This window comes from Asterias rubens, chromosome 5, assembly GCF_902459465.1.
Source record: "Asterias rubens chromosome 5, eAstRub1.3, whole genome shotgun sequence".
Classification (NCBI taxonomy): domain Eukaryota; kingdom Metazoa; phylum Echinodermata; class Asteroidea; order Forcipulatida; family Asteriidae; genus Asterias; species Asterias rubens.
Genome location: NC_047066.1, coordinates 5991191 through 6004573, shown reverse-complemented (window position 1 = coordinate 6004573; position 13383 = coordinate 5991191). Strand labels below are relative to the sequence as shown.

Below are 13383 nucleotides of genomic sequence, written 5' to 3'. Positions count from 1 at the left end.
CGTCCGCCATACCTCAAAAAGGCTTATGTCAATGAATGTAAGTTGATGCTGTTATAGATGCAGAGTTAATTACTAAATTCTATTTATATTTGAGTAATCCTTGATTGCAAAGTTTGTAGTGTGATTTGCAGGCCTGGAATTTCATCTTTGGCAAGGTCATTTTCATTTTGCAAATGGCACTTCCATTGGAAAATCTTAATGTCAATGGGCACCAAGACCAAGACTGGGGGCAACGGAGGCCATGACTTCTGTGACCTGCATATAATTCCAGGCCTGGTTTTGAAAAAAAACGCAGGTTAAGCACGTCGTGAGTTTATCACGGAAACCATGAAAAATAGTCAAGTGTAAGAGTCAATAACCCAGGATGTTATATCAAGAGGATGTCCGTGATAATGAAACTGTTTTCCTAATTTCCTCATGTTTAATTTGTTTCTGTTGAATCACTTTTACTGAATAATATTTGTGTAATGTTCATAAACAACCACCAAATTACGAACATGCTGCATGCCTTTTATAAAATAAATATGTGTTCTGGAGAAAAATAATTTTTTGGTCAGGTTTCATTTTGGTCATCATTTATCAAAAATCTTCTTAGGGGAATTTACAAATATGCCCCACCGATGTACAATAATGATAAGGGGTTGGACACCTGTTAAACTTCCCAGGCATTTCTCAATTATAACAGTTAATCAGCAATGATAGGGAGTTAAACTCCCAACAACGCTGTAATTTTGGACATTGTAAGTTTGGGATTTGATGATTGAGGAGCTTCCGTACTTGGTAGTTGGCATTGGCGGTGTTCGGCTGAGAGATGAGAGGGATATTAGTGCTGGCTTTAGCGGTTTTTGTGGCTGCAGAAACAAGATATGACGGGTTAGATTCAATATTTTTCTTATTTTGATGTACGTGAACAGAGCTTGAATACTGTTTTAAAAAAACATGTAGAAACACCAAGAGAAATGAGAGAATGAAACTGACAAAAAAAATTTGTCAAGCTTGAGTTGTATATTGAACATAAATCGGCACATTTTCTTTCAATGCTAATTTTCAGCTCAAATAATATTCTATCAGGAAGGAATTTGCCAATATAAAACAGGAGATATATTTGAGCATTTAAATTGACAGTTTTTCTATTTTGTTTTATTTCACCCCTGTTCGCCTGTTCATTATTTCTCAATTTCTCCACAATAGTATTTTAGCCAAATGATTCATCCCCTATTCACCTATGCACATAGTGACATTGACTGCCATATTTGATGATTAAACAATGGGAAAAGTGCACACGTGTATGCGAGACTCACGACTCTCAGCCAACGATATCCATTTGCATGCTCACACTTCATCAACGATGGCAGCCAATAACAATCCATCTATTAACCATTTGTGAAACCAAACTTGGTTGTTATTCTCTCCCTCTGTGTAGATTCAAGGTTCTTCGTATTGAACCATTGGAGATTCTGGATTCAACATGGCTGAGTGACATTGAATCAAAGGTAATACTTACTTTTGAAAATAAAAATTTCGCAAAAACGAAAATAGTTATTGGTTTGAAAGGCTGTGCACATTATTTTTTGTAAGAGCAGGCATGATATTTTTCGTACTTTAGTCTGTTTTTTGGAGCCAGTGGAAAAATCATAATTATTTTGAATGAATATAGCCTGAAAAGTCTGACCAACTGTGACCAGGTATTTCACTAGTCCACCAACCTTTTCCCTTGTCATTATTTGAAACAAGATTGGATGCTTTTTAATATTGAACCACCAGTGAACCACTTGAGTGAATTTTGACTGGTCCTCCGTGTGTTTTAACACTAGCATTTGGCCAGCGGACTACTGTGGAGGGAGAACGCTGCCTTGATCCCTGCAATATCGGCTGAACTTAAATGAACACGTTGCCTTGGATTGGACGAGTTGGTCTATAAAAAGCATTTGTAACGGTTTGCTATGAAATGCATATGGTTAGAAAGATGTTTTAAAAGTAGAATACAATGATCAACACAAATTTGCCTCAAAATTGCACGGGTTTCCTTTTACTTTGTGTACTAACACGGTCGGCCATTTATGGGAGTCAAGACTCTTATAAATGGCCGACTGTGTTAGTTCGCAAAGTAAATGGAAAACCATGCAATTTTGAGGCATGTTTGTATGGATCATTGTATTCTACTTTTACAACATCTTTCTACCCATATGCATTTTGTAACAAATGGTTACAGACGCTTTTCAAAGACCAACTCAATGGACGTAAGGCAACGTGTGTCTCTTTAAGTGAGGTTCCCGCTCGAATGCAGCATGCAAACGCTATTCTTTTACATATTTAACTGCACCAGTGATTGGTTGAAAAAGGGTGCACTGCCGATTTGCAAAAAAAAAAAAAACGACTTGGAAATGTGCAAAGACCAACTGGACAGGATTGGGGTAGCACCCATCGTGACAAAACCAGCCACAGTTGTGACACAATCAGGCTGTATTTTATTTGCAGGTGCTAAAATTACTTGTCATTCTTCGTTGTCTTTTCATTTCGAATAAGGTGGAGTTTTGGAGCAATGTTCCCGGTCGTCCTGTTGACATCATGGTACCACCAGCACTAGAAGATGAAATCGTCTTGTTCCTCAGATCGAAGAAGCTGGACTTCTCTTTGATGATTGGTGATGTTCAGGCCGTGATTGATGGGCAGAGGAGCACCATGAGGTCCAGGACAACGACCCAAGGCCTTGCGGACTTTAAATACGATCAATACAACACCTACGACCAGGTTTGTTCACCAAAAATTTTACACGTCCTTCAGTTTGCTTCAGTCATTTCAATGTTAAAAGGAACAAAACAGAATTGGTATGAAAACAAAATCGTGAAGATCACAGACTTGCATAAAACTTACACGGTCTAATGATGATGATAGTTGAAAACATCCCTTGAAATATCTGTCTGAAATGTCATATTTGATGAGAAATAAATAATGTAACTTCTCGTTTGGAGTTTATCCCTCAGGGAGTGTTTTATTCATTTTTATTTTGGCATTGATGCAATGCAAAATTTGTCATCGGTTTTTCACTATTCTCTTGAGACTTAGATGGCCGATCGATCTAAAACTTCTACAGGTTTGTCAGTTTATGTACATGGTGGATTACATAACGTGCTTCGATGTTTTGTTAGCAAAACCAATTCTGTAATGTTCCTTTAAGGAATGTAGATATGTTTTTTTAGCTTCAATATAAACTATAACTACTGTTTTTTTAGGTGATAACAATTGATAAAGAAATATAATCTTGCTTAGTTGGGATTTTAACAGATGATGGCTGATTAGTTTTGTTTTTAACCACAGCTCATTATCTTAAAGCTTGTGAGTGCACAGCCTGATCATTGATGCCATCACTTTGAGGTTTATGAATAACAGCGTTTGTAACGCACTAAAGCTAAATCAATCACAAGAACCATTCTCTGCCCTCATAGGTAGCCCCTTACCTCTGTGTGGAGAGAAGCATGTACAGTTAAGTGTCTTGCTCAATAGACCCATCCATTAAGCCCAGCCCCATTAGGTATTGACCAATCACAACCCATTACGGAACCAAATGTCCAACAAATTAAGTCCGACTTGCGTGCGCGTATGCTTGACGCGCGCGGCAGAGTTGTGCAGAAAGGCATTTGGACAGCTCACATGTTCTTGCTCAAACATGCGCCGTGGGCGGAGCCTATTGGATCGGTCTATTGCACAAGTGTCATGACCTAGATTCAAACCCACAATCTGATGACTAAAGTCCGGTTCATACTACCTGCGAATGCTTCGTGCGAAGCGAATTTCTTTGCGTCACAAAGGGAAATGAAGTGCCTACCGATTGTTGCGCCACCAAAATTCGCTTCACATTCGCATTTGCAGGAAGTATGAACCGGGCTTAAAGGCAGTGGACACTATTGGTAATTACTCAAAATAATTATTAGCATAAAACCTTACTTGGTAACGAGCAATGGGGAGAGGTTTATAGTATAAAACATTGTGAGAAATAGCTCCCTCCAAAGTGACATAGTTTTCTAGAAAGAAGTAATTTTCCACGATTGGATTTCCAGACCTCAGATTTGGAATTTGAGGTCTCGAAATCAAGCATCAAAACACACAACTTTGTGTGAACATGGTGCGTCAAGGGTTTTTTTCTTTCATTAATATCTCGCAACTTTATATAGACCTTGCATGCCCGTCTTTTTCCTGACAGATGTAGACATGGATCTTTAGTGAGTGTTTCAACTTAGCAACTTAAATCATGTATACCTTGAATGTACATGTAGACATGTAGACTTCATGACACTCAGTTTAATTTGTAACAAGTTTTTGTCATTTTATTCTTACTTTTTATAGATCAATCAGTGGGTGAGTGACATGGCAGCAGAACACAGCGATGTCGTCACCAAATTTACAGTGACTCAGTCCTATGAAAAACGCCTCATTGATGGTATCAAGGTAACTGTCTCACTTCAATGGTGTTTAAATCTAGTTGGTTTGTTTGTTTGTCTGTTTGTTTGTTTGTTTGTTTGTTTGTTTGTTTGTTTGTTTGTTTGTTTGTTTTTTTAGATGATTTTCCCGTCAAGGGATCTTGGCAAACTCTTACAAGGGAATAAAAACACCCAGCTGGCAACAGCCAATTTCTCTCATACAAACATTGGTTTATGATTGTGAATTACACAAATCAAGATATGTTTACTTATGGCCCTTGTTAGGGAGGAAGTACGGTAAATATGTTTACTTTTTTGTTAGCCTTGCTCAAGGCAGTCGCATTATTTACTCAGAAAAAGACGCCATGATAAACCCACCTGTATACACTGTGCGTAGTGTTTGTAATCACACTGCACGACCCACCCTTATACACTGTCACATTGCTGAACACTCCTCGTACGACTACTGTGCACAAGTCATCCGCACTTGTACCACTAGCCGCATGGGGAGGCCGACGCATGCGGATGTGTATGGGGGCGTTGTGTTGTGCAATGTAGTTTACACCATGGAGCTTCTACCTCCAAGGTTTCACACACTACGCACAGTGTATGCAGGTTGGTTTTGGACAGCGCAGGTTTTTTTTTCTGAGTGAATAATTCGACTGCCTTGAGCAAGGCTACTTTTTTTAAGCTTGTCTTTTATTTGCACCAATTTTAAAGTCTATAAGAGATGTTTTTGAATAATTAAGAAAATTAATAATTTTAAAGTCCCCATAATAATTTTATAAAAATTTACCCCGTTCCAGACTCTGTTCAGACACTGCAACAATCTGCTTTGTTTTCCTTTTTCTGGTTTAGATTTCATCTGGTGGAAACAATAAACCCGTCATTTGGTTTGAGGGCGGTATACATGCGAGGGAATGGATCTCGCCAGCGACGGTCATGCTTATTTCGAAATTTGTAAGTACTGCCACAATATTGTTGGAAATATACCTCATCAGTGTTGTATGTAGCTTGACCAATTGTAGTGGTGTGGGCTCTAAATCAAAGTTAGGTTGAGCAGTTCAACAAAACTATTCATGTTTAGATATAGTGGCCATCATTGTTGAAGTGCCGTCCGGGGTGAAATTTGTGCTGGGCAGCGCAGCGTATTTTGCACAAGAGTGCTGGGCGAAATTTGCTAGTTGCAAAAGAAATTTAACATGTTATTTTTTATTGTATATGCATAGCTACATTTATATAGGATCAACAAAATCGAAAGGTTCTAAAAACAAAGTTATTCTTTGCCTTTAAGGGTGAGCCCTTGAATGACAAACGCAAAGATGCTATGTCAGATTTTTTGCCCAAAGCATTCAAAAAATAGATTTTTTTGAGTGAATGGTATTTCAAAGAGTATCAGCCGCTCTAACGAAACAAAGTTCAACTTTTACTTTTAATGGTCAGGAACCATGACAAAAATTTAATTTTTTTTTTTATAAAACACATAAGAATTGGTCACGTGATATATTGTTGGGATCCCGACAAAAACTAATTTTGAGCACTTTATTTCACTGCTACTAATAATTGGCGGACTTTTTCGAGCAATGGCTCAAATGAAAGCTTGTAACTTTCTCGACCCCCATCAAAATACCTATTGAATTTTAAATCAACATTTTTGGGTCAAGTCGGCCAAAAAATCTGACATAGCATCTTTAAAGTGGATATTTCAACTTGATTTCTTGATTTCTTTTAGCTTGTGGAGGATTTGAAAAACGGTGACCCTCAAGTGGTGAAGCTCGTGAACTATTTTGATTTCTACATCGTTCCTTCTCTCAATGTGGATGGGTATGCATTTACCTGGTCAGATGTAAGTACTGTATTGTCATTATTCATGTTAATAAACAACATTTTGTTGCTGTTTGAGCAAACTTTTTGGGTTGTCCCTAATTTTACCACTCAAAATTTTACTTCTAAAAACCAACCACTTTCATATAATCTTCAAACTGAACTACGGTACTTCTACCTTTCAAGAGAAACAATCCTTGATTAAAGGGAAGGTACACTATTGGTAATTGTCAAAGACCAGTATTTTCACCTCGTGTATCCCGACATAAGCATAAAATTGGTCATCGAAGTTGAAAAAAAAAAAAACCCTTGTTGGCGAATTTGTGTGCTTTCAGATAGGAATAAAAGACTTCTGGCTAGAAGTCTTTTATTATTTTAGTGAGAAATTACCTCTTTCTCAAAATCTTTGCTACTTCAGAGGGAGCCGTTTCTCACAATGCTTTATTTTATCAACAGCTCTCCAATGCCCATTACCAAGTCAGTTTTTAAGGTAATATTTGTTTTGAGTAATTACCAATTGTGTACCTTCCCTTTAACTGATTCTTTTCTCCCCCGTTGTAGGATCGTTTGTGGCGAAAGACTCGCAGACCTAACCCTGGCTATGGTTGTATTGGCACAGATCCCAATAGAAACTGGCCCTACATGTGGGGTGGTGAGTTACTACATGTTGTGACTGTTTGTTTATAAAGAGGCCTATATACATACATAGTAGGTTTCAGATTAAAGACACTGGACACTATTGGTAATTTTCAAAGACCAGTCTTCTCACATGTTGTATCTCAACAAATGCATATTAAAAATTACAAACCTGTAAAAATTTGAGCTCAATTGGTCGTCGAAGTTGCGAGATAATAACGAAAGAAAAAAAACACCCTTGTCACACATGGTCACACAAAGTTCTGTGCTTTTAGATGCTCGATTTTGAGACCTCAAAATCTATTTCTGAGGTCTCGAAATCAAATTTGTGGAAAATTACTTCTTTCTCAAACTACGTTTTTTTAGAGGGAGCCGTTTCTCACAATGTTTTATACTATCAACAACTCCCCTTAATACTCGTTACCAAGTAAGGTTTTATGCTAATAATTATTCTGAGTAATTTCCAATAGCGTCCACTGCCTTTAAACTATGATTTTATGATAACATTTTTGGGACAAGTAGCCATTGTGTGGCCAGGCTGTCTAGCTCCTCCTTTAGGGACTGCTCGCCATGGCAACTGTGATAAGTGCAGTCACTGGTGGTGTGGGCAGCTGTTTGGAGGGCAGCTTCACACCCACAGACTGGACTTACAATCAAGCCCATACAGAAAATGTTTACCAACATCCGTGTGGCAAGAGGCTGATTGGTTACATTTTATTGTTTGAAAGTGAATGTATCAGAATACCATCTGGAATTTTATTTGATGTGTAAAGTATTTGAATGAAAAAGGTGTTGCGAACTGGTTACCAAAATGACCTAGGTCCAATTTCAAAGAGCTGCCTAAAGGCCAATTTTTTTGCTACTTTGAATTTTCCATTTAATAGCACTACTTACATAGCGGTGCTTACTGCACGAAAATTGTGTGTCATCAAAGATGGTGATCAATAGGGAGGTTTCGCACGTGAACGGATACGTTTAGCTTTCCATAACCTACTTAGCAAGCAGGATATCAATGTCATCTGCACGTATGGCGGATAGCGAGTAGCATATGACGTCATAATGATGACATATCAGTCACACTAACTATACGTTTGCATGCGAAACCTCCCTATTGACGTCACGTTCAATCCATCCATAACCATTTTAGATTTATTTTATCCGATACTATAGGCAGCGGTACAAGTCCATGGCCATGCAGCATAACATACCACGGTGGAAAGGCGCTCAGTGAAGTTGAGGTCAAAGGAGTGGTGGACTTTCTGACCAACCTGTCCGTTGGGAATGAGATCCGAATGTTCATCGACTGGCACAGTTACTCACAGCTCTGGATGGCACCATGGTCCTTCTCTTCTTCGGAGCAAAATCCTGTTGACTGGTTAGACCAGGTACGTCCTTCCCTCATTCCCCCCCCCCCCCCAATTATATAGCACTTTCCACTGAACAGCATTTTTATCAAATTTTGGTAAAATATTAAACAAATACTGAACAAGGGGTAAGCCCAGCATTTCAGCCAGATTTTTGTGAAATATTGGACAAGGGGTAAATCAAGCATTTTTATTAAATTTGGCTACAATACTGAACAAGGGGTAAGTCCAGCATTTTCATCAAATTTGAATAAACTATTGCACAAGGGGTAAGTCCAGCATTTTCATCAAATTTGGGTTAAATAAAAGCACAAGGGGTAAGTCCGTCATTTTCATCAAATTTGAGTAAAACATTGAACAAGGGGCAAGTCCAGCACTTTCATCAAATTTGGGTAAAATATTGCACAAGGGGTAAATCCAGCATTTTCATCAAATTTGGGTAAAATATTGCACAAGGGGTAAATCCAGCATTTTCATCAAATCTGGGTCAAATATTGAACAGCATTTTCATCAAATTTGGGTAAAAAATGGTACAAGGGGTAAATCCAGCATTTTAATCAAATTTTTGTAAATTATTGCACAGGTGGAAAGTCCAGCATTTTCATTAAATTTTGATAAAATTGTGAACAAGGGGCAAGTTCAGCATTTTCATCAAATTTGGGCCAGCATTTTTATCAAATTTTGGTAAATTATTGTACAAGGGGCAAGTCCAGCATTTTTATCAAATTTTGATAAAATACGTAACAAGGGGTAAGTCCAGCATTTTCATCAAATTTTGGTAAATTATTGCACGAGTGGAAAGTCCAGCATTTTCATCAAATTTGGGTAAAATATTGAACAAGGGGTAAGTCCAGCATTTTTATCAAATCTGGGTCAAATATTTAACAAGGGGTAAGTCCAGCATTTTCATCAAATTTGAGTAAAATATTGCACAAGGGGTAAATCCAGCATTTTCATCAAATCTGGGTCAAATATTGAACAAGGGGTAAATCCAGCATTTTCATCAAATTTGGGTTAAAGAGAAGCACAAGGGGTAAGTCCAGCATTTTCATCAAATTTGGGTAAATTGAACAAGGGGTAAGTCCAGCATTTTAATCAAATTTGGGTTAAATAAAAGCACAAGGGGTAAGTCCAGCATTTTCATCAAATTTGGGTAAATTGAACAAGGGGTAAGTCCAGCATTTTAATCAAATTTTTGTAAATTATTGCACAGGTGGAAAGTCCAGCATTTTCATTAAATTTTGATAAAATTGTGAACAAGGGGCAGGTTCAGCATTTTCATCAAATTTGGGCCAGCATTTTTATCAAATTTTGGTAAATTATTGTACAAGGGGCAAGTCCAGCATTTTTATCAAATTTTGATAAAATACGTAACAAGGGGTAAGTCCAGCATTTTCATCAAATTTTGGTAAATTATTGCACGAGTGGAAAGTCCAGCATTTTCATCAAATTTGGGTAAAATATTGAACAAGGGGTAAGTCCAGCATTTTTATCAAATCTGGGTCAAATATTTAACAAGGGGTAAGTCCAGCATTTTCATCAAATTTGAGTAAAATATTGCACAAGGGGTAAATCCAGCATTTTCATCAAATCTGGGTCAAATATTGAACAAGGGGTAAATCCAGCATTTTCATCAAATTTGGGTTAAAGAGAAGCACAAGGGGTAAGTCCAGCATTTTCATCAAATTTGGGTAAATTGAACAAGGGGTAAGTCCAGCATTTTAATCAAATTTGGGTTAAATAAAAGCACAAGGGGTAAATCCAGCATTTTCATCAAATCTGGGTCAAATATTGACGGGGTAAATCCAGCATTTTCATCAAATTTGGGTTAAAGAAAAGCACAAGGGGTAAGTCCAGCATTTTCATCAAATTTGGGTAAATTGAACAAGGGGTAAGTCCAGCATTTTAATCAAATTTGGGTTAAATAAAAGCACAAGGGGTAAGTCCAGCATTTTCATCAAATTTGGGTAAATTGAACAAGGGGTAAGTCCAGCATTTTAATCAAATTTTTGTAAATTATTGCACAGGTGGAAAGTCCAGCATTTTCATTAAATTTTGATAAAATTGTGAACAAGGGGCAGGTTCAGCATTTTCATCAAATTTGGGCCAGCATTTTTATCAAATTTTGGTAAATTATTGTACAAGGGGCAAGTCCAGCATTTTTATCAAATTTTGATAAAATAGGTAACAAGGGGTAAGTCCAGCATTTTCATCAAATTTTGGTAAATTATTGCACAAGTGGAAAGTCCAGCATTTTCATCAAATTTTGGTAAAATATTGAACAAGGGGTAAGTCCAGCATTTTTATCAAATCTGGGTCAAATATTTAACAAGGGGTAAGTCCGTCATTTTCATCAAATTTAAGTAACACAATGAACAAGGGGTAAGTTCAGCATTTTCAACAAATTTTGCTAAAATACTTAACAAGGGGTAAGTCCAGCATTTTCAACAAATTTGGGTCAAATATTGAAAAAGGGGTAAGTCCAGCATTTTCAACAAATTTGAGTAAAACATTGAACAAGGGGTAAGTTCAGCATTTTCAACAAATTTTGCTAAAATACTTAACAAGGGGTAAGTCCAGCATTTTCAACAAATTGGGGTCAAATATTGAAAAAGGGGTAAGTCCAGCATTTTCAACAAATTTGAGTAAAATATTGCACAAGGGGTAAATCCAGCATTTTCATCAAATTTGGGTAAAATATTGCACAAGGGGTAAATCCAGCATTTTCATCAAATTTGGGTTAAATAAAAGCACAAGGGGTAAGTCCAGCATTTTCATCAAATTTGGGTAAATTGAACAAGGGGTAAGTCCAGCATTATAATCAAATTTTTGTAAATTATTGCACAAGTGGAAAGTCCAGCATTTTCATTAAATTTTGATAAAATATTGAACAAGGGGCAAGTACAGCATTTTCATCCAATTTGGGCCGGCATTTTTATCAAATTTTGTAAATTATTGTACAAGGGGCAAGTCCAGCATTTTCATCAAATTTTGATAAAATACGTAACAAGGGGTAAGTCCAGCATTTTCATCAAATTTTGATTAAATATTGAACAAGGGTTAATAAATAAGTCTAGCATTTTCATCAACTGCGGAGAGCCAGCTACTGAGTACTCCTTCACAACATTAAAACTTGTTCACAAGTCTACTAGGGTCATGAGCACAGTTCACCTTTCAGTAGATAATTCCTTTCAGATTATTACCTTGTCAGAAACGGTGACTTCGGCCACAGCTACGGCTAGGTCTGCCGGTGTTGATGAATAGGCAGACGCTCGATCTATTCGTAGCTGGAGGGGAAATTGCTGTTTTCGAACACGGCCTCACATTACCTGTAATCCAACCAATACATGAGATCCAATACAGGAAAATGTTGGCCTAGAAATTGTATGTTTGAGATTCAGAATGGTGTTTTTTTCTTTCTTTACTGTCCATGCAGAGCAACCTTGGCCAGGCAGCAGTTCAAGCACTCGAGGAGGTTCATGGAACAACATTTGTGTCAGGGATGTCAGCCAAGCTGTTGTGTGAGTAAAACATTAGATTGGAAACATTGAAATTCTCACTTGTTTAACCACAGGCTTGAGTGTCCTGGCCAAGCGGTCTTTGGTCATGGACTCAAATTCTGTAATGTACAGAATGTGGGTTTGAATCCTGGCCTGGTCATCAGTCACAACACTTGTGTCCTTGAGCAAGGCACATTATCATAACTACTTCTCTCCGCCCAGGAGTACAAATGGGTAATGGCAAGAGCTGGAAAATCTCTGCAATGGACTGGCATCCTGTCCAGCGGGAAGGGAAATATTCTCAGTCGTTTAGCGCCAAGGAAACTGTATATAAACACTGGCCAGGTGGGCCACGTGGGTTCGGGACAGAATTTACTGTTCTTTTCACCACAGGCTTTTTTCAAATCAAGTCTTTAAGTACCTGGGATCTATCTTAAGCTTTTTTCTGAACCACAGCATTGCCTTAGGATCCGTTTGTAGTTTGGAAGATGCATCTTTTCTGTACGGGGTTTTAAATTTGCAACTTAAAATGAAGCCACTGTGGTTGCAAACAAAATAAATGGTCCAACGCCCATGTATGTCCGGGCCTTGAGATGAGTTGCTAGGACCCAAGGGAAGGTCATAGTTCACTTTTCCCTTAACGCAAAGCATCATATTTTTCATAAGGATTAAAACTGTGATTTATCTTCTTCTTTTTCTTTACCAGATGAAGCTTCTGGTGCAAGCTGTGATTGGGGTTATGCAGTTCTCGGGGCCAAGTACTCCTACGTTGTGGAGCTAAGGGACAAGGGGAACTATGGCTTCCTCCTTCCCGAAGATCAGATCATGGCATCTGGAGAGGAGGCTTATAAGGCTACACTAGCTGCAGTAGAATACGCCATGAACAATTAGGAAGAAAACTAACCATGTTCTACAAACTTGTCAACAATTTAGTTGAAATCCCTCTTCAAGACTTCGAACAGCATTCTACACACGACCATACAAACAAAATGTAGCTGTAGCTGGGAAATTTGCAAAGCAGTATTTTCTGCTTTATGAACTGGGCGCTGTTATGCCTGTAATGGTCTACTGTGAATGCTTAATAACTACAATTTCATAATAAAATCATGTCGAGCATGGCTCTTTACAGGTAACAATTAAAACAAACTAAAAAAACGGATGTTGTTTTGTTGCCCTCAATTGTTATAGCAACTAATTGGAAATAAGTTCCCTAATTTGTTTGAACAGATGCAAGACCATAGGGCAAGGTACAGGAGAGATTAACATGGTGGCTGCTCTGTCACACACCTACGTTTTGACAGCCCTATGTTCTATTGATCACACCCCTATGTTCCGACACACCTATTGTATTGTCCTATTCCTAACCTTACAAGACTCTGGTATTATTGCCAAAAATCTGGAGAGGTTAAGAAGAATAATCTGCGATTTGAATACACAATCTGAGAAACCTTACTGTAGGAACAGAAAAGGACATTAAAGGCAGTGGCACTGTGCACTATTGGTAATTACTCAAAATAATTCTCAGCATAAAAACCTTACTTGGTAACAAGTAATGGGGAGAGGTTGATGTATAAAACATTGTGAGAAACAGCTCCCTCTGAAGTGATGTAGTTTTCGAGAAAGAAGTCATTTTCCACGAAT

At 37.8% G+C, this 13383-nt stretch overlaps 1 protein-coding gene across 2 annotated transcripts; it reads left to right on the top strand.

Annotated features, from left to right (window-relative positions):
* Nucleotides 1–217: 217 nt before the first annotated feature.
* LOC117290900 (carboxypeptidase B-like) lies at nucleotides 218–13251 on the top strand. 2 transcript variants are annotated; one of them, XM_033772471.1, is made up of 10 exons: nucleotides 218–873; nucleotides 1424–1493; nucleotides 2527–2751; nucleotides 4345–4446; nucleotides 5277–5378; nucleotides 6151–6264; nucleotides 6804–6894; nucleotides 8049–8263; nucleotides 11679–11763; nucleotides 12449–13251. In XM_033772471.1, the coding sequence occupies exons 1-10, from the start codon at nucleotides 812–814 to the stop codon at nucleotides 12631–12633; spliced, it is 1251 nt and encodes a 416-aa protein (XP_033628362.1). In that variant the 5' UTR covers nucleotides 218–811; the 3' UTR covers nucleotides 12634–13251. The 2 variants fall into 2 exon arrangements, with proteins under 2 accessions (XP_033628362.1, XP_033628361.1); XM_033772470.1 differs by having other exon boundaries at nucleotides 218–1493.
* Nucleotides 13252–13383: the final 132 nt, after the last annotated feature.